Source organism: Taeniopygia guttata, chromosome 1, assembly GCF_048771995.1.
Source record: "Taeniopygia guttata chromosome 1, bTaeGut7.mat, whole genome shotgun sequence".
Taxonomy (NCBI): domain Eukaryota; kingdom Metazoa; phylum Chordata; class Aves; order Passeriformes; family Estrildidae; genus Taeniopygia; species Taeniopygia guttata.
In genome coordinates, this window is record NC_133024.1 from 31487163 (window position 1) to 31514178 (window position 27016).

At 40.7% G+C, this 27016-nt stretch overlaps 1 protein-coding gene across 45 annotated transcripts in view; it reads right to left on the reverse strand.

Moving 5' to 3' along the window:
- The window catches only part of TENM4 (teneurin transmembrane protein 4), a 1535912-nt gene that overhangs the window by 101153 nt on the left and 1407743 nt on the right, over positions 1–27016 (reverse strand). For 42 of the 45 annotated variants that reach the window (XM_072936977.1, XM_072936960.1, XM_072936968.1 and 39 more), the window contains 3 exons: positions 25880–26065; positions 19542–19568; positions 11973–12119 (listed from right to left, as the gene is read on the reverse strand). In XM_072936977.1, coding sequence (XP_072793078.1) covers positions 11973–12119; positions 19542–19568; positions 25880–26065 — 360 coding nt within the window. The remainder of the gene's footprint in view (positions 1–11972; positions 12120–19541; positions 19569–25879; positions 26066–27016) is intronic. The other 3 variants (XM_072937019.1, XM_072937015.1, XM_072937011.1) reach the window with 1 other exon arrangement.

The window sequence follows — 27016 nt, forward strand, 5'->3', positions numbered from 1 at the left end:
TGCTGGGAGCTCCATATATCACAGACACCACCTTTACAGCGAGCATCCTACTAACAATTCCAGCAGAGAAAGAGGTAAGAAATGAATGTGCCTGAAGAGTGCCACTGTCCTGAGAGGTAGAGCCCTCCTGAAGTGGGATGAAATCTTTAGTTTTCAGGATAATGGATTTTTTATCCCAAAGAAACAGTAAATTAAAACAAGACATTTTCTCATTACTACTGTTTGTGAGCTTCAGTTTTGTCCCAGTTTTACCAGTAAGAATTAGAAGTCCTTTATATTACTCTATATTTACTGCAATATAAATAGGATGAAATCTGATCTTTCATTGTTCTACTACTTAAGATGGCTCACACATCACGGACTTGGATTCTGTTGAGTTATACCTGTTCCAATCTTGGAATAGTTTAGTGTTAAAAACATCACTGACATCATCATTTCATGTGGCTACTCACACACAGAAGGCTGAACAAGCCTGGTAGGGGTTCCCAGAGCTTCCTGTGTCCAAGTAGGTCAAAGACAATGAGCACCTGCTCTGTGTACATATGACAAACACACACACACTGGGTCATTTCCACAAGTGCTCTGCACTTGCCATTAATGATAATTGGAGCCCTGTTAGGCCAGCAAAAGTGCCTTGGAAAATCCCATCTGTTACCCTTACCTCTATCTGTCCTAACATCTCTGCATCTCTAGAACTCCTTACAAAATCACCACAAAAAATGTTCATCTTGGACACTAAACCTACCCACTGGCCTTTTGTCTTGATGACTAGTGATAATGAAAAAGAACTAATTAGAATTTCTTTGTCCATTAAAAAAATTGCTTGCTGCATATGATTAGATCAGTAGGACTCTGGAAGGTCAAATCTCAGATGGAGTTTGAGAGACCATTCACAGAATATAGATCGGCATAGATGCAACAGGTTTAGTCACAGCTACCTACTAAAAAAAAAAGAAAAAAAAAAGAAAAGAAAAGCAAACAACAAACCAGCCTTGTTACTATATTGACTACAGTTTCAAGCAAGATAAAATGTTGTCTTTTTCTCAAGCACATTAATAATGTTTTCCAAGGCTACAGACACTTTGCTGAAAGGATGGCAAACCAGCTGTACCATACCTCTTCATTAACCTGTCTTTTTTCTAGTCATCAGAAATGTGTTTTGGGGCCTGAAGCTGCAAGACAGCAAGAAAATGTTGTCTTTGCAAGAAACTGTAGATAAATGTTTGAAGAATAGATGCAGAGGACAATGTTTTGAACAGGTGAGAATGATGAGGACTCATCTGCAGATAAGCCTTTCAACTAATGTGTTTTGGACCTATATGTAATAAATTGAGGAAAACTACACCAGAAAGGTTTGCCACTGACATCTTAAATTCATGAAGGCACTTAAGGGCTGAAATGGCATTTAGCTACTCAACTCCCTCAGTTGAGTAGATAAAGTATTTCTTTAGCTTAGGAAAATGTAATGGCTATTTCTGTCTGAGTCACGCAGAACAGCAAGAGTTAATCTACAAACCAGATCATAAGCAGTGATGTTTCCATGTGCATACTGTTTTCTTGGGATTTTTTAAATGTATAGTCCAAAAGTGATCCAAGTGGTGCCCTACAGTGACTTGTCAGGAGATATAATGACAGTGTATACAGCTATGACGTCTCGTGCCCTGGTATCTCTCACTAGTTCCATCAGAAGAGTGAGGATGAAGTGACATTTCCAAGAAGCTTCCTGACCCATGACTCTGGCATTAACTGTCCAATTCAACAAAAACAATATGAAGCTGTAATACAAAACACCTATGAAATCCATAAAGCACAAGGGTGAACTTTCATTAGAAATCACTGCAAATTTTTCAGATTTCAGATACAGGTAACAGAGGGAGGTGAACATGGGGTCAATGCCCTCTGCATCCCAAGTTTAGCAGCAGCAAAGCCACAGAGATTTTAAGACATCTCTTGTGTTCCTTCTTATTGCCATGCAATAGGAATTTTTACATCTTTGAGACCACTTATGCATTCTATATACACACACACACATATCCTGTGACAGTTCTGCTAAAACCAAACATAAACTCTTTTGTCCCACTTCCTTTGCATGAAGCCTGAAATAAATACCTTTTTGCAATCTTAGAGTTACCATGGGGTGAATCAAACCACTGTTGTTGTGAAAAGGGAGCCATTGGCAAGACATTGTCACATCTGGTAAATAATGTGTTCAGTGGTTTGCATCTTTCACTAAGATTCAAGTAATCAGAGAATAAAGCAGAGTGGATGGCACCTCTGCAGGTAATCTTGTGAGCCCTGGTTCATTCCCTTCAGAGAGGAACATGAAAGAGAATAAACTGGACTCAGCAGAAACACTTTCTTTTCTGCCATTGAGGATAAAGCAGCTCCAATTTATTCAACCAACATTGTAAAAATACAATGGGGACCAAGAGCATTTTTATCAGGTAATCTACACTCTGTATATCACTAGACAATGAGTTTTATTTTGGGATGGCTCATCTAGCTCGTATCTTGTGGGTGGAGTTGCAATTTTTTTTTTTTAAATGAGGCTCTGATGCCCTTAAAGACTGCAAATCCACAAATCCCATTAGTGAGCTCTTCAAACTACTACTTTAGACTGCAAAATCCCTGGGAGCAGAGACTTTTTTATTTTCGCTTCACAAAACATCTGTTCCTGTCTCAAAGGGCTCGGAAATGTCAGCACAACCCAATGAAATAACCACAATTCTCATTAAAATTTTGTATCAGCAATGTATGTTCAGCTTTTTCTCCATGGGAGCATAGCTTCATGGAAGGGACTGAACACTAAAAGTATCTGTGTCTTCTTGGATCAGGACCTTGGCCTAATGAGTTTAACATTTGCATAATACCAGCTGAAGAACCTGATTTTAAGTGACTTTAAGCACTCGCTATGACTACCAAGACAGTGACACTAGATAATGACAACAGATGGAAATGCTGACCTCACTCAGGAATTTCATGAGATACTCCATATCATAACTGTCTTCCACAAATAGTCACCTGGATACTAAATTTAAGATGAGCTAAAATTACTTGGCTTTCAAACACTGCTCATGACCCATCACTTTCTGAAAATCATGTCCTTTAAGACGTTTGTCTATATGATGCATGCAAAAAATACATCCACCCAAACCAAACAGAAATTTTGAAAAATAATTACTCTTCAGTAGAAATGGAGCTACTTGCTGTCCCTGCTTTCCTTGAGTTGTTTCTGCACTTGCTGGCTGCAAAGTGCTCACAGATCCCACGGCAGTGGGATCATTTCTCAACTTTGTGTCCTGTGCAGTCAGCGTCCAAGTTCCTCCCTCACTGCCATGCAGCACCCAAAAGGTGTCAAGGATTAGAGCTTTGTACAGAAGCAAAGGGCTGATTTTGAGACACTGCTTCTGCAGTAAACAAGATCAGCTGAGAGCTAATAAAATTTCAAATTAGCTGTGACTTTTCATGGCCCTACAATTGTGTTGGCTGATTTAATGGGCAGTGTCTTAACTGGCTGAGACTGAATAATTGAGCATTTCTACAGAATTATGGATGCTGCAACAAAAATCAGTCATGCTAACATCACCAACAGAATGCAAATAACCTGCATCCAGAGCTGTTATTACGTGTTTAAGCAGACTCTGACAGGTGCTGGATGTCAAGTGTCAGGCTGGAACAGGCAGGCCATGGGTAGGGATGGACCCTGTGTGCAATGTACACAGAGAATTCTGTGAACTGTCATGCACTCTGGAGCTGCAGGCAGACAGGCAGTCAGAGGGAGGTGAGCTTAAGGAGCCTGATCAGGGTCAATCTGGGACAGCATACATGGCAAACTCAAGGATTGCCCCTGCTAAAGACCATGATACCTTTTGTCACTGACTGCAATGGAATGAGCCTCTATGAGAAACTGTATTAGGCAAAGCAAAACTAGAAAGGAAAAACAACAACAAAACCCCATTGTCTCCCATGGGAGTATTTCCACTGGCAACAAAAGCATAAAATGCACTGATTATACAAATAATTGTGTCTCACCTCATCCAGTTCTTATCTTTCAGTTCCCTTTCTGTGCTATTCATCAGGCAACATTATCACTTTTTGCGGGGACACTGTCTTGTCCTGTGATACTTTTGGATGAATCACTGGGAGAGTTTGGGTGGGAAAGGTTTTAAATGTAAATGCTCAAAGGTAAAGATAACAAAGTCTTAGTCTTACCCTTGAACAAATCAGTTTTTACCCTTTCAGTTCTAATCTAAACTCTGGTTTAGAGGAAGGCTCTAAAGGAATGGCTCAGTACCTTTGCACAAACAAGTTATTGTGCACATGGATGTTTATGCTGATAAAGGTTTTACAGGAATAATGATGTTCTGATCCAATTCCTGAGCTGAGGACTGATACTATATTTACTCGAATTGGATTTGGGGAATAAATGAATTGTACTCCAGTGCTTTGCAAAGAGAAATTTTACTTCTTCAACAAGAGTTGCAGCTTTTGGCTCCTGTTTGAGAAGTCAAAGGGAAACAAAAAACAACTGTAAGGAACAATGGCAATATGACTGTCAACTCCCTGCTCCCTGTGGCAACATTAGCTATTCATATTCTCTTCACTTCTTCTATCCCACCTGCTCTGTTTTGATTTCACCTGAATAAGCTTCTCACTGGTTGTATCCTGGCTAAATTAGATTGCTGGCTGCCTGGAAAAGGAATTGCCCTCACATCTTTCTCTAAGTGTTCAGCACTTGTTTGCAAATTTGAAATAACACAGTCATATGTAATAGCTGTCAAGTGTTTGAATTACAGACTCCTTGGGCTCTTGTGCAGAGCCTCTGTGGGGGCAGTCACTACAGAAATACTCTGCAAAATGTTCATCCTAATCCAGAGCTACATTCTTCAAAAAAAAAAAAACAAAAAAACAAACAAACATCTGAATAGAAAAAGAAGGGAAGTGGAAGGAGGAAATGACAGAAAACACATGATAATCACAACTGTCTGGCATAAACCAGAGCTGTAATAATGTGTTTAGAATCTGCAAGTTCACAGCATCCCGCAGCTCATCATTGCTTGATGCAGCTGCTTTCATGGGCTTCTTCCTTTCTCCAAGCAGATTTTTAACAGCCAGCAAAGCAGCATAGAAACCAAGCAACCTAGGATTTGAAGCTGAGCAAGCCATGTGAGGTCCTTTCCTAGCTGAGCAGAGACTGCTCCTGGGGTGCATAAGGTGCAGCATCATCAGCGGGTGAGGGAGGGGATTGTCCCGCTCCGCTCTGCACTGGGGCGGCCTCACCTCAAGGCCTATGTGCACTTTTGGGTACCACAATAAAAGAAAGGTAGACATTAGAGAGTATATAAAGAAGGGCTATGAGGAATGTGAAAGCTTTGGATGGGAAGCTGTATGAGAAGGTGCTGAGGTCACTTGGCTTGTTCAGCCTGGAGAAGACTGAAGCAAGACCTCATCACGATTTGAAGTTTCCTCTCAAAGGGAAGAGGAGGGGCAGGCACTGATTTCTTCTCTGTGATCTTTGTGAGCACCCTCCAGCTCAGGATATTCTATGATTCTGTGACTTGCATTTGGATAGGGCAGTAAGTACAAGTTGCTTAAACTGATCGTCATGCAATAATTTCCTCCTTCAGGAGCCAAAGCACCTCTTAAAAGTGATTCCTCTGAGCAAAAGCAACTCAGAACTTATCAATTTTTTTGGTGAGAACAGTGGTTTCACACCCTCAGCAGCTGAGAGATCCTTGTCACCAAGGTCTCTCACTTTCCTGGCAAGTGCTGCAAGTGTTAAGCTACTGCTGAAAAGTTCACCCTAACATATTCTGACTGAATCCAAGCCAATTTAAGCAATCATTTGAAAACAGCTTGGATGGTTTCAGATAACTCAGATATTGGCATGTTTCTCAAATCCTGGTCAAGAGGAAAGTGGTCATGCACTCTGTGCATGTTGAGCACAGTTGGTGCAAAACGTTAGGATTCCAAGGGGACTTTCTGTCTCACAGAAGTTGCAACTGTTTGCCTCAGATGCTAAAGTAGGTCTGGTAGAGTTTTCCTGAATTTCTGCTTTAAACATTGGTACTCAAACTCTGTTTAAGCACTTTTTGAGGTGAAATATTTGTGAAATAAGTGTCCAATCTGTTTTTTTTCTGAAGCTGGTTCATGTCACCTTCTGTTACATCTTGTGTACCAGGAGTGCCTCCTTCCCATAACTTAGCTCCCTCATTTCAGCACACAGTGGTATGTTTCCTTCAACACAGAGAGCACTTTTATAGCTTCTTTCTAAATATATTAATCAAAATAATTTCATTAAGGACTCCTTCAAAGTACCAGAAGCTTTCCCAAGGTGTCAAGACAAGACACTGCTAGACCCCCCCCAGTTCACAACACATCCTCCTCTCCAATGGCACAATCAACACCTGCTTCGGGATGCTGGATGCCTTGGGTTAACGATCCCCTCCTGCCAGCCTTGCTGCCAACAACCAGCTGCAGGTGACACCCATGTGTTACCATCCAACACAAAATCAGCAAAGAGCTGAAACCTGAAAATGTGAACTTGTCATTTTATTTGAGGAGAAGTCAATTAACAGCCACCATGAAACAGAGGAAGAGAAGTTGGATGATTTCTAACAAATTATACCAGCTACCCAATCTTTCAAGTAAGCAGACTTTCTCATCCTTTTAGCAGTGCTTTGCGGTTCCTTCAAGACAACCCTGTTGTTTGACTGGATCTATCTGTGATGATAAATGATAATTTATGATGGCTGTTTTCCCAGGTGCATTCAAATCTCAATACTTCCCTCCACAAATGTAGCCAGCACATTATTGCATAATTTTTATGGTTTTGAGGAAGCAGACAGCTCACACATCACGCCCAGGAGACAATCTTCTCATGCCATTAAAGCCCAGGGCATGAGTGCAAAATGAAAAAGAAAGTACCGGAAAGCACCCCACCACTTTGTCTACAGCTCAAGCATTTGCAAAAACAAAGGTTTGCATTCTGGGGTTTGGATTCTTTACCATTCCCTTTACAACTCTGAGACTACCTTCAGGTGTAACCCTATGCACTGCAAAGATTAGTGCAGACTTCTGCCAGCTCTCTAACACTATCTGGCATGTGGTGGACAGATGGTGAACACATGGGTGTTAGAAGGCCAGAGTGCTGTGCCAGAGTTTCTCTTGCCAAAGATTTGAAATGCTGCTGTTCCAAAGGATTATGTAAGTCTCCACCTTACTACAAGCACTACCTGATCCTTGGGGTAATGGGGCAAGGCACTGTGGAATTGCCAGTGGGCTATAATGCAGTTAAACAAACAGCACTGATTTGCCTTAGAGAAGCCATTCCTGAACTACACTGTCCCTGAAGTGACCTGCTCACTGCTCCAGGGCTGGGAGATTAAGGCAACCTTTAGTTGTTCTGGTCCAGGAGGATAAGTGAAAAAAAGCATACAAATTGCTCCACCTGCTAGCTTTTGGGAAGCACCTGGTGGAGCACAGACTGAACTTGCAAAGGCAAAATGGGGCCATGCATACATTGGAACTCTGTTTGTCCTAGGTTAAATGAGACATAAATGGATGGGAAGGAGCTTTGCTAATACAATTCTTGCAGAAAAAGAAAACAGGACGGTTTAGTTTTCTCAGTCCTAAGGAAGATTGTTGACCAGATGACAGCTAAGAAAAATGAAGTTTCTATACTTTTACATAATGGTGTGCAATATGTTATGACAGGCCAGCCTTATTTGACTGGAAAGGGTATCTATCTATCTATCTATCTGTCTATCTATCTATCTATCTATCTATCTATCTATCTATCTATCTATCTATCTATCTATCTATCTATCTATGCTATTAATCCCTTAACCACTAACACTTGCCTTTGGAAGTATTTCAGTTGAGAAGAGATAGTGGAGAACAGCAGGCAACTGATCAGAAACCTCTAATGAACATGATGGTTTAGATAATATTGTGAACACTGTAATTTCAGACATATTTTTCATATGAGAAAGACTCTTGCCTTCCACAAGTAAAGTAAATTCATGTTTGACAGAGTTCAGCAGCTGCTCAGGAAATTGTTTAAAGCAGGAAATGAAGGATGGGTTGGTTCCAGGTCCTGGAGAACCAGCAAGCTTTACCCTATCTGGAAGAACTGGCTACTCTGGAGAAGCCCCAAACAACAACAAAGGCCCTCAAGTAAAATTACTGTAAAGTAACGGTAAAGTAAAAAAAAATTAGCCCAAATGAGCAATTTAATTTAACATCTGTAGTCCTTACATTATTTCACCTCAGTGTGATCTTGTCTTCACGCAAACTCATTGAAATGGAGAATTGGACAACTCTGGGTCTCAACAGTTAGATGATTTCTCCAGAACAAGGACAGGTAACACAGCTTTGCTGTTCAACAGCATATTCATGAGATTAGTTAAGAATATCCTCTCTTCCCCTCAGTTCTTCCTGTACACTGTGTTCCTAACAGAGCAATCTACCAATGCAACAGAGACCATATTTAGCCAATGGAATACCAGCCTATTCTCAAGGTATTATCAAATGCCATTAACTCCTCTTTTAGGACTTGTCACAGAAGATAATTTCCATGATTTTTTAAACTTTCAAACTTATTCTTCAAGTACATGACACTCAGTGTGGGGTGAGACATGCAGGTACTACCTGTCACACCTACTCTTATGTAGTGAGTGTTTGTAGCCATGAATTAGAGAGCTTTTTTCCTGCTGAAGTGAGGCAAGAACCACTTTTCTCATCTTGTTTTAAAGAAACACCTCCTGTTTGCTCTAATACAGGTGGCCTCTTAGGTCAAATGTACAAAATCTTGGCCTTTTACCCAGATTGTTACAGCTCTGTCATTGCACTGTTTTTCCTTAACTGATACTGGATGATCACCTGCTCTCAGTTACTCGTACAGCTTCTTTCAAGTTGATGGGCTTGGTGCTTAAAAGTGTAAACAAAGTGGACCTGGGTGTGAAACCTAAGTGCTAGCTTTGACAAATGACACTCTGTGGAGAGGGGACTCAACTCAGAAACAATTTTTTACTTGCCTGAACAAAGATTACATTTCACCAAGTTTCTCCTTGAGTGACTCCTGCTTAGCTTGTTATTGTTTATCTGAACAGCCTCCAGATTTAAGAGGGGAACACACCCTGTAATTTAGCACCCGTCTCCCTCAGGGTATGATTAGGCTGGGAGCTGATGAAAAAGTTCTGACTTCAGCTCCCATTATCCTGAGGAATTTCCGGCTGCAGAGATTTTGATTAGCAGACACTCGACACTACAGTGCAAGAATCAGGTATGAGCTCAGGCAGAGTGAACCATCCCCCCTCACTGGTACTGTGAACAGCCCCACTAACCTCTTTCTCACCACTCATGTGAGAGTTGTTTGACTCAGTTGTTTGACTTTTGAAGCTTCATGAAAGGACTTCTACTTCCATTGCCAACATTCATGAGCAAATCCCATGCTTGGATCCTTTCCAGTGAACCAAATTAAACCACCTTTCTCCAGCCCTGAGCGTGCATCACTCCAGTGTATGTGACAGAATCCCAAAAGGGTGAGAAACCACAGTGCTCATCCACATACTACATGGTTTTTGGAGAGGCTTAAGGCATGCACATCCTCAGTGCTCTTCAAAGCACAGCAGCTACCCAAGGTATAATGTTTGTGGTGAATGGGCTCAGTTCTGCTGAACAGAGATGCCTAGTGTAATTTGAGTTGCCCTTGGATATCTGAGAAATACAAAGGGAACTGTCACACATTAAATATATATATATGCTCTACCAGACACCCAAGTTATTGTGAAGGGGAAACCAGAAGTCAGCCAGAGTACTCTCGGATGTCTCAGATGGTGTTGGACAAAAGGCAGCAAACATTAACTTGGCACACAGAAAATTATGATTAGATACAAGGAGTAAAACATTTACTGTAAGGATGGTCAAACACTACAGCAGGCTGTCCAGAGGTGGGATCTCCATCCTGGAGGTGTTCAAGAGTTGACTGGACACAGCCTTGAGCAACCTGATGTAATCACTATTGCCTTGAACTGAAAACTACTGGAGGTCCCTTCCAACCTAAATTATGCTACACTAGTCTACAAACATCTCCACTTGCTGTAGAAATCAGCATAACATCTAGCAAACTGGCAGAGCATCAGCCATGCTTCATGAGTCCTTTTACCTATATTTGAATTCTTGTGCCGAAAGGACTAAGGCCTCAAAGCAGGAGTGCATCACCACTGCTGAAGCTCCTACATCTCAGGAGTTGAAATTCTAGGCTTGAGCTCACAAATACAAATGAGCCACTAAAATGTATAAAAAGAAGTTAATAAAGTATTCTGCTATTTCACTTCCCAGCTGAGGACATCCCATAGCAGTAACACAGCCAAATCAAAGGTACAGTGTTTGACAGATTATCTGTAATCTGAAATGCATACCATGTACATACTTTTTTTTTTGAGCGTACCAAGAGTAAAGTCAACACCCATTTGTGGGTTCTGACACATGAACAAGCTGTCACAAGGCAGTAAGTTACAACCTATCAGTTGCTCTGTTCTTGCTGTGCGCAACACTGCTCCACACAGGTTCACCAAATGCCAGGTAGTAGTTCATGTGCACTAACTTGTAAACCTGTCAATGCCTTTTGTCTCTCCCATCTACATCTGCTGCCTGCAGGATTGCAAGGCAGCTCATTTCAAGGTGAGGGTAACCCAGAAAAAAGGTTAACCCTTGAATCAGGAGATAAAAAGAGATGCTCAGAGTCTAGTCATGCTCTTTGTGATATCATACAATTGTGATTTACATCATATGTTAGTCTGGATTACTCCTTCCATCTCTCTCTTTCTAAAAACTTCACAGGGCTTTTGCTGGTTATTTTTTTCCATGGAAACTGTGAGTAACCTTTGGTCTGTTTACCATATTTTTACACATCTGATGTGATGACCTTTACTGCTGCCCTGTGTCAGCTGTAAATAGAAAAGACAAGTACAGCGATATTCAATTCCGTATGAGGTAAAAAGCCATCTTTGTTTTACAGTGTGTACTCTTTGTATGGTACTCCAATTTTTCCATATTTTCTAAAGGGCTAATTTGGTCCATTTGCCATGCCAGATGTGCAGAAGTATTTTAAATATTCAATCAGAATCACAGTTGTTGTGAAGCAGATAATCACAGACTTGGCTTGGCTATTATTTTTTTCTAAACTGTACTGTTCCTGTGAATATGATAAAACAGAGGCTTGCAAAATGCAGTCTCCACTTCACAGTCTGGGTCCTGGCCCAGACTTGTGGTTTACAAAGCCTTCTGCTGAGTGACAACAAAACAAATTATGCAGTCTCCCTTATGCCTTAAATTTAATATCTCATCTCCTGCTCTCTAATTCAAACCTTCACACTGCACCATGGTTTCCTTTGTAATGAGATAACTCTGAATATTAAGTTTGCATTACAGAGAGCTATTATTCACATGCCTGACATCATTACATATGGGACAGTAATCAATAAAACATGGTTTGAGAGGGATTGGATGGCTTGTGGGCATGGGGATCAGTCACCCAAGCCTCTAAGTTTCTGAAAAATATCCATTCAAAGTCAGTGGTGACCAACTGCAGAACCTTGATGAAAGCCTCAGGCAGCGAGGGCAAAGTTTGAACAGTCATGTGTTCACTGTCTGAGGTGGTCCCATCATGTCACTGCTGAGCCACTCGGCTAGGGTGGAGGGACTGGACAGGTGCACAGTCTCTGCTCTACAGACTTGATTTGAAGACAAACAAATGTCCCTCTGCAGCCCTGGCACCCCAGATCCAAACCCATTTAATTTGAATTCCAATCCACTCTGGCTGAGTCAGCCTGGCAGATTTCGCTGTCTGTTCTCTACCAGCTGTCAAAAAACAATCTGCCCTGCAGAATCAAGCCCAGATGACTGTTCACTGTGAGAGGTTTATAGGCTCTGTGAAGCCTGACATATCACATGTGCTCATGTCCTACCTCCATCGTTGTCTTTCCCATCGCCGCATGCCGTCTCCATGGAAGTGTCACAGCCAGCTCCTCTCCAGCCCAGCTGGCAGACACAGTGCCAGCCGTTCATGTCCAGAGTGCATCTGCCATTGCCATTGCACAAGCCAGGGCATCCCTCTGCAAGGCAAACAGCCACACGTTTAAACACACTCGAAACACAAAGCAACACAGCCTGGAAAGGGCCTCATTAAACAGCTCTTTCCCTTTGCCTTGAGTTGATTTCTCCACTCCCACTTGGTGTCTTCCCACCTGGAATGAACCCACTTTGGTGTCAGGATGGTGGTGATTACTCAACGGGCAGCTGCTTCTGGCTCTCCCAGGAGGTCCTCACAGCATAACAATACTCACTGCACTGAGGGAATGGTGAGTTTCAGGAGGGCACTGAGATATTCCTGCTTCATTGGTTGTAAAAGAAATGCAGCACATTGCCCTTTGAGCCTCTCAAAACATTTGCTATGTAAGACTAGTACTTGGGGTTACCTAAATTGCATTTGGGATTAAAGTTCACAACACCCATCAGGATAAAACATCTGGCTTTCAATAATACTGAGATCTCAGACTGATAAGCATTCAAAAACAGCTGGAAAGGGAAACGTAGAAAATACTTGGAAGCAATACAATTTCTTTACTGTAGTAATTTTGAGAGGGATTAATCTCATCTGGTTCAAATTAATCTAAAACTGAGATACCTTCAACTCTCTGTAGTCAGCAGAGAAACAAACAATCCCAGGGCAGAAGTCTCCTCATGTGGGTTTGATGCACATGGTGATGAGCTAAAGCATGCTCTGGAAACATCAGTTTCTCCCCAGTGACTAGAGAGAGCCCAGCACAGAGGTAGGCATTTTACTGGTGATAAAATTTAGTTAGGGAGGATGAACATCAACCTCCCAGTCTGCTCACTACAGTTTGGCTTTCTCATCTGATGACCTCCTGCTGAGATTTTTGTACTTCCCCCCTACCCCACCCCTTCAAGAAAATAGCAGAGTAATTTCCACAGTAAGCAGTGGTGTGAGGGAGGCTGCTCAGCTTAAACCCTTCTGGGGGCTTTTTACCTGCAGAGCTCAAAAATCTTTACCACCAAGCTGTCAGAAATGTAAGAGACACTTAACAGCTTAGGAAACTGAAGTACAAGGGACTGAAGCGACTGTGAAGGTCACTCAGCAGGACTGATTACACCAGGGAAACAATTCAGTCTTCCTAAGCCCTGTTTTAATGCTTTCTCTATTTATATGTGTGTAGTGCTATCCTGCCACATAGTCTGAGTTTTTTAAGGCTCTCAGCTTTGCAAGACAGGTTTGTGAACCTGTGTGAATGATACAGATCTATCCAGTGCTAAGGGACAGTGAAGAGATGTGTGTTGTCTCGACACCTGTTTGACCACATGATGTGTGAGGGTCTCCCCAGGGCAGAGTTGGGACCCCACCTAAAACATCCCATGTCATAGTGTGACCTGCACTGGGGAAATGGGGCTTAGAAATGCCTTTAAAACAAAAAAGTTGTTTCACAGGGAGTTTTTAAGTTCACATAACCTTTCCCAGTGAATAGAAAAAAACATTTTTAGGACTTTTTTTTTTTAACAAGTGACCGATTTACAGACACCAAAAGCAAAAAGGAACAAAGGTGGCAAGGGAAAGTCCTTTAGAAGGATCTTAAATATATTTCTCATTTACAAACAAATTTGTTGGAATTTAGTCTTTTAAAATGTGTATTCTGGGATGTACCAAATAATGTGTGTGCATGTGTCAGCATACTATTGTGTGTTTTGGTATTTATACACTATATTAGTATTTATATAATACAGAAGAGCCATTTCTAGGCTAGGCTACTTGAAATTCTTCATTTCAATGACCTGCCTTTGGCTATTTACGACACTGCCAATCTTTGAAGCATTTAATCAGATTTTTTCCATGCTACAGCTAATTTATATATTTGATTCCTTTACTTACTTTCAATACAAGCTGAAAGTATTCAACAATTTTGAGAATGAAAGACGAAGAAGTGTAAATAGCTTCCCACAATTACTTGGCTAGGTAGGTAATCCCATTCTGGAGTAGATATATCCAGTTTGGATGGGACCATACTGACAGTAGAGATAGGAGTTTTTCCCCCTCTCTAAAAATCACAGAATAATAGAATGGTTTGGGTTGGAATGGACCTTAATGGTCATTCAGTTCCAATTCCCCTGCCATGGCCAGGGACACCTTCCACTAGACCAGGTAGCTCAAAGCCCCATCCAATCTGGCCCTGACCACTTCAAGTGATGGGATATCCACAGCTTCCCTGGGCAACCTGTGCCATTGCTTTAATTTGTCTAGATGAAAAGCGTGAAGAAATCTTGCTTTATGTGTGTACTGGATGGCTCCATTAGAGTGTGGCTGGTGCGTCACCACTGAGCAGGCCTCTTGTTTTTACTCCTTGGACTCTTTAAAACCTTTGCTAAAAAGTTCTCTTCTATCCTACAGTTGCAGACACTGGGCAGAACAAAAGTTGGCCTGGACAGGAGAGAAGTGAGAACCAGAAAGAGGTGAATGAAGTTGAAAACACCATGATCTTGTCTCATGTGAGAAGTGCCCAGGAAAAGTAAGGGAAAACAAATGTAACTATAAAAAAGATGAGCTCATATAGAACTACATGTGCTCTACTCACCCAGGCTTAGGAAGAAAGAATTTGGAGTAGCAGAAAACAAGTGATATAGTTTGGATGAGGCACCTTTGACATCTGAGGAAAAGGGAAGAGCTTGGTTTGTCTCCCCTTGGACAATAGTGGCTGAAAAGACTATGATTTTTTTTTCCAGAAGTTAATGAAACACATAAACATTGAGAAGGGAAAACTTAAAAGTTATTTAAGGTAAAGAGAATATTGCTGGCACAAAAACAAATGGACATAAACCAAGTATGAATAAATTCTGTCTGGAAATTAGGAAAAAAAATAATTTGCAAAGATCAAAGGAATTAAGTTTTGGAGCAGATTCCCTGTGGGAGTGTTAAGGAGAAGATTCTTCAGTTACTTTTCCATAGAGCTTGGTAAATTTATAAAAAGTTTTACACAATGTGCTCTTGCCAGCGGAAGACTAGACTAACTGAGGAGACGCCTTTCAATCCTATGTGTTTGAATTTTGTGTGCAATTCATTGTCTATATGAAACATGTTTGAGAGTATTTTAATGGACTCTCAGGATTTACTCTGAAATCATCTTATCTGGACCCAGAGAAAGTAAGCCAAGCATTTCAGAAAGAGGACAAGCAGAGGAAAATCATTGGTCAGGAGAGGAGGGAGATGAGAACAAGTATCTCATAAGACTATGCCTTCCCAAAATATCTATTCCTCTTCTTGAGTACTAAGGGAATCCAGGGTGCCCTGATGAGAGAGATAAGCATCTGCAGATACCTAAAGTAGGGTAACTCCTACCTGCAATTTTATACTCCACTGTCTTGGTACCCATTAAGTCTAGAAAGTAAGTTTGGCCCTTCCCACTAAAGAGAACATAACCTCTGGTTCTTAGTAGATAAAGCTCTTCCAAGGAGCCAGAAAAAACTTTTTCCTTATGACAGAAATGGCTCTTCACAGGTATAAGAACACAGAGATTTCCAGTGTTTCCATTACATTACACAGTTCATTAAAATTTCAGTGCTGTGAGGATTAAACTGAACACCTCTAATATCATGGTTTGTTAGGAGATCAGACATTTTAAAGATGCATACAGAAAGTAAACCATTAATAGGAAACAAAAAAATATACAGCAGCTGTTATAGGACTTGGGCCTTCAGAAAGTTAGAAGACAACAGAGATGCGTAAGCCAATATATTCAGGAGAATGGCCCTATAAGTTCTACCATTTCTGAAGTGGCTCACTGCACAGAGACTTGACCATCACTTACACTACACAGATAGGATGGTACAATATTCCTCATTCCACAAACAGTGCACTTCAAAGCACTTGATGAAAAGATGATATAAAATAAACTTTATCCTCTCCTTTCCCCCATGCTGAGGAATAAAGCAAAGAGATCATCTTGTTTCCAAATTGCCTCTGAATGTCACCACAGCGGGATGGCTTAATCCTCAGAGATTTACAGCACCATAATCTTGCAGCTCTGATTTCTCATAGCTAGAAGTCACCAATGATCCATTATTCCTGTTTGTGGTGTTAACTGTACTTGGGTGACTAAGAGAATTAAATACATGAATAGGGCATTTTAGGAAAAGGGTGAGGAAACCCTTTATGTGAGTTTCAAACTTAAGCACATGTAAGTGCTGCTGAAAGATTCTGGAGGGCATTCAAAAAGATGTTCAATCTGCCATGCAAGTGAGAGAACAGATAGGGAAGCAATAGAAAAAGTGGGTTAATTTTGAAACAGAGAAGTAGAGACCATCAGAGTCAATGGAGACTGTCAACAGAAGTTATCCTGCAATTTTTAAGACTGATGGTAAAATAATCTCTCTTAATGATCTGTACAGTTAAAGACTTCTTCAATTAGTCCAACTATAAGCAACGTTTACTGGTATTTTTCTTCAAGGCAAACCTCACTGCCACTTGAAATAAGACTTAGAAGAAAAGCTATTTATTATCTTTCCTTCATAGTCAGTAGGAGAGCACTGATGGATGTTCTTATGTAGTGCCAGACAGCAGTTGAGCTCTGGGACAAGAAGGACATGGCTGAATGCAACACGTGAAGGTGCAAATGCCTGAAGCTTGAGAGAACAACAAATGCTGTGAGACCTGCAGAAGCTTCTCTAAGACTAAAAGCAGGGAGTGAAGCATTAGCTGATCCCTACAAACTACAAAAGCTTGTCACAAAACCAACTCAACTCCGAAACTGCCACTATGATATTCTGTGGTGACAGGAATCCAGAAATCCTTAATCAGATGTATCCTCTAATAGGAAGGTTAAGAAGTTGCTGACCAGAGCTCCTACACTTCTAACTATACAAATAATGGAACTATCTTTGGTCAGACCTTTGATCTCACTTGCTCTCACATTTCAGAAGCAGCCCTTGCAGCCACCCCTGAATTCTAATGTTGTTCAGCAACTTTAAAATTCAAACTAGCTGTTGAATTTATATGCGTCACTACAGTGTTAATGTGGTTAATGATTATTTTGGAAGAGTAAGATTTGCTATTCAGTAAGAGAAATTAATTAAGCTCATATACCATCAGATCCAATGATATTCTGGATGGAGAAACTCTCTCTAAAATCAGCATCTCTTTTAATTATTATTAAAATAATAGGCACCTCTTCTCATTTTAAGCATTACCAGTGTTAATTAGGCTTTAGTTTAGAAGACTCTACTCTGAGTCTAGTTAGAGCTTCTTGGTTTAATTATGCTGATGTTTGCTATTAAAACCTGCCCTCCCATTTAGGAACAATTCTACGTCTTCTCTGACTGACTGGTTTATTGTAAAGCAGTAGGAAAGATTCAGTAGTAAATCAGGCTCACCCTTTGACAACAGGATTACTGGGAAGGGATTTCAACCAGAAAGATGTTAATAATTAAGAAAGCCAAAAGGGCATGAGTAATTTAGTTTTGAAAAATGCACACCATGCAGTTAGCCAAGTAGAAAACCATGTACTTTTAATGTTTCAGGTATTGCTAATCTTTCCAAAAGCAGCCATGCATAGCAAGAGACTATCTTTTATTCTTAGTATGTTACTTAACCTGTTACCTACTGAAAGGCTCACTAAATGTAATGTGTCTTTATTATTGGGCATAAAGGTGAGTCAAAAAGCTATCTAGAGGAAAAATGACAGCTACAGAAGACTTAGTTAAAAAAACTGGGCCACTGAATGGGCAAATCAGTTCTGAGGGTTCCTTGCCAGGCTCTGCAGGTTGATTTTTTCTTCTCTTCTATGCTCTCAATGCTTATCTGCTACTTTTTGATGCAGCCTTCTCCAATACACATTGAGATGAAAAGGAGGAGTCTTGGGGATTTGAAATGCAAAACACTGAGTTGTGGAACATTAACAGCAGGTTACAATCACACTTCCTAGTGATGGCCTGTATCTTCCTCTGAGGATGCCACACAATGATTACTTCATAAGGGCACAATAAATGTCCTCTTTCCCTAATCTAAGAAAGAGAATGTACTTTTCCCTCCTAATTTAAATAAAGTCAAGCACATTTTTGTGGGGTTTTTTTGGTTTTGTTTTTTTTTTTTTGTGTGTGTTTTTTTTTTGGTATTAACAATGAGAGAAAACTAACTACCACTGTAAAATCAACTGATCCATAAAGAGGGGTCCAAGGACAGCTACCAGCTGCTGCATTATACTGAAGATGGAAGTATTTAAACTATGGACATTTCCTCATCACTAGTATTTGTCTGTTCAAACATTTTGCCTATTTGCAGTTGTTCCTGAATCTGCCTTTAGAAAAACACTGAATTGTAAATTCACTTAGAGAAGTGAAATCAGTAAGGCAACCATGTTTCTTGTCACACCACATAAGCCTTTTATAGCAAAGGCTTAATTTTAACTGTTCATGGGGTTAGTACTTGAGCATATCTGCTCTTCATCCTCAGCCTCTCACAGCTGTTATTTTTGATTGCTCAAAACCTGAAAAGAAGGTTAGTACTACAGAAAAAAAATTATTCATTCAACCTGATTTTTTGGTTTGTTGAACCAGCAAACATATGATGCTTGCATGGTGTCAACACTGTGTTCCTGTTAGTGTCAAATCAGCCATGTAGAAAAATATTTAAGTCCAGCTCAATCATATTTATTGTCAGATTGTTGTATTTAACCATATGCATGCTATTTCAATATTTTTCAAAAGCTGAGTGCATTGTGGAACTGTCTGATTATATTAAAAAGTCCTGAAGTAATTTAGTTCATTGTTCTGATTAACAAATAACTGTATTTTTTCTTTTAAACAGCAGGTGATCCCTACTCTCTAAGAGTTCAATTCCTTTTCCTCTTTGTTGAAGAAATACCTGGGTCCTAGATTTGTGTTACACTTACAAACAGGACCATAAGGTTGGATTTTGTTGTAGTGTACATTAATGCAGCATCACTGATTTCTACAGATTTTCCAGATTTATGCAACCAGAGGTTTTGGGATCATAACATTTTTGCATTACCAAAAAAACCCCAGTATATAATTACTTAAAGCTCCTATGTAAGAGTTGGCAGTTGTGGATCAAAAACATGAAGACTCCACATAGAAAGTGCACTCACCTGTGTTACAAAATGGACCATAGACATTTAATTAAAACACATCATTGTACAGGGCTCCTGCTTTATTCACAGACACTTGTTGTCTCCTGACTTGCCTTACCTGAGTGGGAAGGGTGAGGATGAGAGATGATTTGGAGGGGAGGGCAAGGACAAGGGAATGGGTAGGAACACTGATATGATGTTAACACAGGGTCACAGCACTTACAGAGGTATTTCCTACGTAAATGACTGGAAAGTTCACCCTTCCAGACATTGGAGACCACTTTGATGACAATGAGGAAGAGATGCAACCTCAACACAGCATGTTCACGGTGCATTTTTTAAAAAGAAACACAAAGACAATAGGAAAAATAGGAAGGAAGAGCATACCTTTCACTACCTTATCCAGATAGTGAGCTTGGGAGATAAAAGACAGGACATTTAAGGTAGGATTGAATAAGTGCATTGCAGCTTACTACGAGACTGTGCAGGTGCTAGAAAGGCAAAGGAGAGTTCGCTGTGATATGAAAAGAAAAACCTTGATTATGAGGAGAGAAAAAAGGAAGAGTGGAGCACAGTGCTCCTCAGTCAAATGGCTTGAGAAGGCTGTGTTAAGGCATTCAGTCATCTTTGCTCATTAAGATCAGGAAGAAAAACAGGAAAGTTCTATATATATATATATTTATGTGTTTACATATATATATATATAGGTATATATGTGTGTGTATATATGTATATCAGGATATTGCAATGCTCTGCTCATTTGCAAGTCTCTCTCCATTTTACTGACTTCTTTGCATTTCATCAGGAAAGCAGAGACATTTGAAAGTCCTCCACATTACCTGATTGTCTTACATTTTTCCATGCAAAAAGGCACAGTTCCTTGACCTTACCAGACTGGTACAGGCTTTCCCCTGGATCTTTCTAATGGTAATATACTGCATTTATGCAGCATTTTCTAGCCCCAGATCAAATTACTTTACAAATATTAAATTAACCTCATGGCAACTATACTGGATAGGCAAGTATTAATATATTCATTTTAAGGAGTGCTAAAGAAAAAGTAAAAAAGAAAGTTATAGATGTCATGGGAGCAGTCATGTACCCAATTCCTGCAGAACACTGATTTGGAAAAGCACCTTATTGATTTTCTGGTGTCGAGCAGAAGGCTGGTGGCAAAGATGTCCTGCCTCAGAGAGCCCTGGTTCATGCCAGCAGGCGGCACTCTCTGTCCTAACACCCGCTGGTCTTTATTAATAAAAGAGAGGCTCTGAGTCTTGCATTTCTCTATTTCAATACCTACTTAAACATTATTTCCCTTGTTCTCTTGCCTGTTCCCTGCAATCTCAGCCTCAGTTGTGTCCTGGTAGTTTTTGAAGAAGTTTTTGTTTCTGGTTCATTCAGGCAGACTGTCCTCCTGGGAGGTCATGGCAGTTGCAGGAATTATTTTTCCATCCTGTGAACGTAATGGATCTGTATAGGAACTAAGTGGAGAAGGCTGGGAGAGCTCACCTAGAGTGGGGCAGTTATGAGGCTTGTTAGCTCAGGCAGTCACTGTGCAGCTGATGGCAGTGAAGGCAGCTGTCAATGCCAACCATGCGACAGTATGTATCAATGTTTTCTTGTAATTTGAAAAATAATGGGGCTTCCTACAGGAGCAGCAGGAATCTTTCTTTTCTAAACCCATACAGGCTATACTTCTGGCATTAAAATATAATCTTATTCCCTACAGACACTACTTTGGAAACCCTGCGGGCATGTGGGACATGCTGAGAAATTATGCAGGAGTTCAGAAGAAAAGCTACTTTTCTAAGGTGTCCCTGCACTGAAAGGCACAACCACACTCAGCTCCATGTCACCACCCTACTCCTGGAAGCCACTTTAAAACTGCTAGGGAGGAGCTCCTGTGACCATACTTCAGTGTGAAAGCCCCCTTGTTTCACCAGCCTGAGCTGACTTGGTTTGCTTTGTCTGAAACACAATGGGAATAATAATGAGCGCTTCTCTTGGCTTACAGAGAGGGAGAGAAGGAACAGAGAAGTAAGAGATGCTGCAAGCAGGTTCTTGATAAGGACTTGTTTCCCACTATGATCTCCTTCATTTCCCAAATATTCTTCTTCCCTTTATCCTTCCTATGAGGTGAAGTGGACAGAGCCTCAGGGAAAACACTGGAGTTAAACTGAGATCACACAAATGTGAAGGAGAGGAGAAAGTAAACATCCATTGCTGAACCAGGGACAGCATGTGAAGTTTATGCTATAGGGTCAGGGAAAACACTGTATTTGAAGTTAATCTGTACTTAATATTTACTGGCAAATATGCTGCCGAACTATTTAAGGCCAGATTACCTCCTGATTGATTCAAGATCATGTCAGAACAAAGCAGCAAGTGTGTATTTTCCACTGACTGCTATAACCATGATCTTCTCTTGCCCAAAGGTACCCATCTCAACCAGGCAGGGTGAGTGCCAGAGGGTCACACACACCTCAGCTTCTGCTGTGGATGCACTTGAGCACTGACTGTTGGGCAGTGAGTAGAATCACAGAATCATATGAGTTGGAAAAGACCTCTAAGATCATCGAGTGCAACCACTAACCCAGTATATCCAGGTCCACCACTAAACCCTGTCCCTAAGCACCACATCTAAAAGAGAGCAAGAACCTTCCCCAGACACTGGTAGGCTTATTTTTGTCTTGGGCCATGCATGGACTATATTGCTTTATGGATTCAAAAGGCACAAGTGATGTGTTAGAAAGCTGGGGAAAAGAGACCAGGATCCACCTGTAATGTGCCCTGTCTGGATTCCAGCTGCTCCAGCAGAAATGGAGAGGCACTGATTACAGCCTCAGCTATTCAGAACATGTGTGATTATTTATGCAAGAAGACTGATGAAAGGCAAACTTAAAGGAGCAGATATCTCAAAAATTAGAGTTTTGCTATGTAAAACAAACCCCAGGCTGATGGTGCCATAAGCAGAAGCTGGCGTGGGACAAGCTGTCTGCCTGTCTGTCTGGGCATTGTTATTGCATCCATCACCCATGCGTGCCAGGACCAGATTTCCGGAAGGAGTTAAACATGTAGCTTTTGTGGAGATCAATGGGGATTAGGCACTGAGGGGCTTTGAAATCCTGCTAGGTAGGCTGGGGAGTGTTTGGAGAGCTAGCTGCTGGTCCCTCAGGTCTCCAGAGACACTGGAGTATTTAGCTGCAGTAACTGAACTTCCAGAGATGGCTTTGGTCTTGTGTCCAGGCTGTTCAAGGATAGTGAATATTCCGACTCCACCATGCAGGGAAGCCCCCTCTGCCATTATTTTCCTAAATAATGCTGTATGAATCATACAAGCTGGAAAGGGAGTTTTCACAAGGGCTTGTAATTATAGGACAGGGGAGTACAGCCTTAAGCTGAAGGCAGATAGATTCAGATTGGGTATTCGGAAGAAATTTTTTACACTTAAGTGTGGTGAGGCACTGGCACAGGTTGTCCAGAGAAACTGTGGATGCCTCATCCCTGGAAGTGTTCAAGACAACATTGAATGAGGCTTGGAGCAACCTGGTCAAGTGAAAGGTTCCCTATCCATGTCAGTGGGGCTAGAACTAGATGATCTTAAAGGTCCAAACAATTTTGTGATTCTATGACTCTTTATTAAACCCTGGAAATTTTCTGTGCTGCTTCCTGTGAGGCAAACCCTTTGAGCAGCCTACTACAGAGCTGAGCTGTAATTTGGCTTTTCAGAGCTCACAGTAAGAAGGTTTATTTCATCTTAAAACTCAATGCTCCTAAAACCCACCATACTCCCTGGATGTAGTTTGGGCCAGAGCAGACGGAACTTGAATTCCTGCAATGTCTCTAATGAGGGATGAATTAGGAACATGCTGGAGAACCCATCACAGGGGTCTGGCACTGGCCCTGTTGTCACAGTGTGTTTTGCTCCTTCTAGAAAATGACCGAACCCTTCTGCTGGGTTTCAGAATTCCTGCAGTTAGATAATCAATTTTCTGCTCTACTCTCCTGCACTAAGTTTGCTGAATTGGGATGATGAATGCAAGCTTCTGCATCAATTTCCTAGCTGGGAATTAACTGGGGTTACTCTAATGAAATCTCTGAATGTGAGCAATCAAGGTAGTACATTCAGTGACACAACTCTTTGTAGGAGCAAACAAAATTAATCCACTGGAATCAGAATACCTTGAACACCATAAGGAAGAGCCGCCTATGACCTACAAAACAAAAGGATGTCTTACTCTCACACATGCTTGACAGGAAATGGAAAAAGTGTCCCCTACTGGTATGGTCCATTTCTACTGTGTTACCTGCACACACGGCAAAACTGGTAAAGCATCACTTCAGCAATGGGGTTTTATGCTTGTCAGTGCTAAAGCAAACCAGGCCATGACACAGACATATACAAAATTCCCATCAACAGAACAATTTGCCATGCAGGGAAATTACACAAGGACAAGGGGAATGCTTTCCACATACTTAATGTAATTCCAAGTCAATGTCCTTTCATTTGTGCCAACATAACTAGCTTATTACTCCTGCTAAAACCATTCAATTTTCCTGAATATTTACAACTTTGCCAAATCTCCTTGACATTCTACACATTAATCAATTAAATATTCTGTAGGAAATAGTGTTTACAGCTTCAGAGGCGGGAGACTATGTCCAAATTTGTTTTTAAATCACCATGCAAGGAGATGAAAAGGGGGGAAAGTGAAAAGAAACAGAGTTGCTCCAGCACTTCAAGTATCCAAGAATGATTCCTAAGCCAAGCCAGAGCTGCAAGAGGCAGGTAGCAGCACACAAAATGAGAGTGTGCACCAGTAAAATCTCAGTGCTGACTGCATTGCAGTGCTGGCCTTCCCCATGATAACATTTATACTCAGAGTGAGGAATACTACAAATAAATTTAATTACCATGAAAGATAAAAGCTTGTTGTTCGAAAACAGCCCAGGCATATCAGCTGCATGGAGAATTATCATATACTGAACTAATGGCATTTTGGTTTTACAGCAGAACTAATAAAATGGCACTAAGGGGATGAATCAGACTTTTTTTTTTTTTTTTTTTTTTTTTTTTTCCCTGCATAAATAAGTTCCATATAAAAGTGTCCCCTGAATTTGGGGCCTTTTGCTGAATTTTTTTTTAAACTCTTTCGTGAATCTTTGCTGCTTTCCAAACCAAACTGCTTGAATAAAAGGCTATGAAATAGTATTACAGAAACAGAGAATTTCAATTAACACAGGACTGCTCTCTTTTAATTTTAAAATAATTTAAGAAATGTGGGTTTTTCAATCCCTTTCTCAGGAAAAGAAATTAAAGCTGCTAGGGACATCAACAAGAAAGCAGAATGCAATGTCTAATGAGATAGAGGAAGTTTTAAAAGCTAGATATTTTTCATTAGGGGGATGCATGTGGAGACCATAATGTGATAGGGTGACATTAGCATAAATAAATGATAAGCAGAATTGAGCCACAGATATGGTTTGTACCATTATCCTAATGCTGAAATTAAAATACTGAGATCAAGCTTCATTTCCTGTCTTTGTGTGTGCAAATGCACCTGGTGTTCAAGCAAGGGAAGTGATGTCTCCTATAACTAAGCTGCTAATCCGCACAATAACTATGCTGGTATTTGCCCAGGTATTGCTAGTGGTTAGTCTTGATGAAGTGTGATTTTTAGTGATCATGATATAATGAAAGTAACATAGAGGTAAATTTTCTTGTCTTTAAAATAAGCTGATTAAAATAAATTACTGAATGAGAATTTTAATTCTGGAGCAATTCTTTTACAGTCAACTGAATTTTTTCAGGTCCGCACAGGCATTATTGAGAACAGAACTGGATTCACTAATTTAGTTTTCTATTAATATACAATAAAAGGTATCTGGGGAGTTTAGGGTTACTGATTTAATAGCATGACTACGGAAGGAGAACTGAAGAGGCTGAATGCTTGACAATCAGAAAGACGGAAGAAGGGAAAATGCATTAAGTAGTTAAGTGAAAGAAGGAAAAAGGTGAAGCCAAGGCAGTTCATTAATGATTCTGCAAATTGCTTAATATGAGAACTGAAGCTCTTTGCATGATTTAGGCATATTGTTGGCTTATTAATAATAACATCTATAATAAGAGACCTGACAGAGTGAGCTCATGAGTAGTGCCACTGCATGAGGAATACAGAACCAAAGTGAGAGGGAAGTGAAATGGTTAGAAAGGTAACAGAACAGACAAGGGATAAGCAAGACAGAGTTAAATACCAGCCAGAAATAATCTGTCTGCAGTTTCCTCTTTTATACTGGCAAGCAAAGTGACAGTACAAATAATGTAGCAAATTAAAGGGAAGAAAACTTAAAATCAGATGCATGTTTCTAAAAATGCTGTCACCATAGTACAGAGGAGTCTTGGAGGCCACAGAAAGACCTCTCAAGAGAGGTGAAGTGGGATGTTTTTAAAAAAAGCTTCTAGCTGACATTTAAAGGCTTGCCAATACACCACATAGGTGTACTTCATGTCTGATAATAAAAAATATATATAGCCATGTCACCAACAAATGAAAGGACATATTGTCTTGTTTCCACATGAAAATGTATGATGTCAGAATTTGAAATCCAAGAACAAAGGTGCTCATGCTACACTAGAACACACATATTCAATTAAGCATGCGCCTTTTCTCCTCCCTGATCATCAATTATTCTCTTAAAAGGAGTCGAGTTTTCTTTCTCCCTACCAATAGTGCAGTGCTCTCCATTCCAGCCCGGGCTGCATTCACACTTGCCGTCCCGGCAGGTCCCGTGCTCATTGCAGCGTGGGTGACACGCTCGCTGATCACAGGCTGTGCCCATCCAGCCCTCCTCGCAGCGGCAGGTGCCTCCAACACAAATGCCATGTCCTCCGCAGTCCGCTGCACAAATCTCTGTGGGAGAGGAGACAACAGGGAGGAGGGGATACGGGTGGAGAGAGAGAAGGGAGAGGGGGAAAATCCAGAGTGTTACTGTCAAGAAAAGCAGACACACTTCACTACCTCGCCTTACAGGGCAATGAAAGGAATTCCTAGAGCTCATAACACTAATCCTTCCTGACAATAAGAATCTAATAAGTATATTACAAAAAAGAGATGGACATGGATTGCAAGGGTCTGCTGTGATTGATCCTCCTATTTGCTTTCTAATTCTCTTGCACTCCCCAAGCTTTTGTGATGCTCAAATCCAAAGGGGAAGGCTCTTCCAATAAGCAGAACAGAAGTCACATTTAATTAAAATCTGGTTAAGTGTGGAAACAATATGCTGATAAACTACCGATGCTAAAGTTAGGTGCTGGCAAAGCCTGTTTATGACTTCTTAAACCACGGTTTTGGGGATGGGATTCATTAAAACCCTTATTCTCTATTTAAATTTAAGAAAGGATATTTCTATTTCTACCAAATCTGCACATCCTCTATGTCCCTATCCTCCCGCTACCCATTAAAAATCCCCTCTCAGACATTCAGAGGTACAACTGTATCTTTTGTGAGCCACATGCATTGGACCTGATAGGATGGTGCTTGTTCCCAAGTCTTATCAGAGTTAATGGAAGCACAGTCACAGCTGGATATTTTGGTACTTACCGCCAAAAAGCAAAGAGCTAAAGGACCTTGCCTTTTCAGGGATGATGGCCTTCCCAAACCTCCCTGAGCCCCAACAGGCCTGAGGACATAGGCATAATGTTTTTATCCAGAACTAGACTTTTGTCTAAAACCTGGCATAGCCTTGGCATGAATTTGGGAAACATGTTTTTATCTACATTGTATTTATCTGGAAAAACCGAGACTTGGTGGAGAAGTGATATCCATGAATCAGGTGTTAAAGTCCCTGTTTAACACCATTAC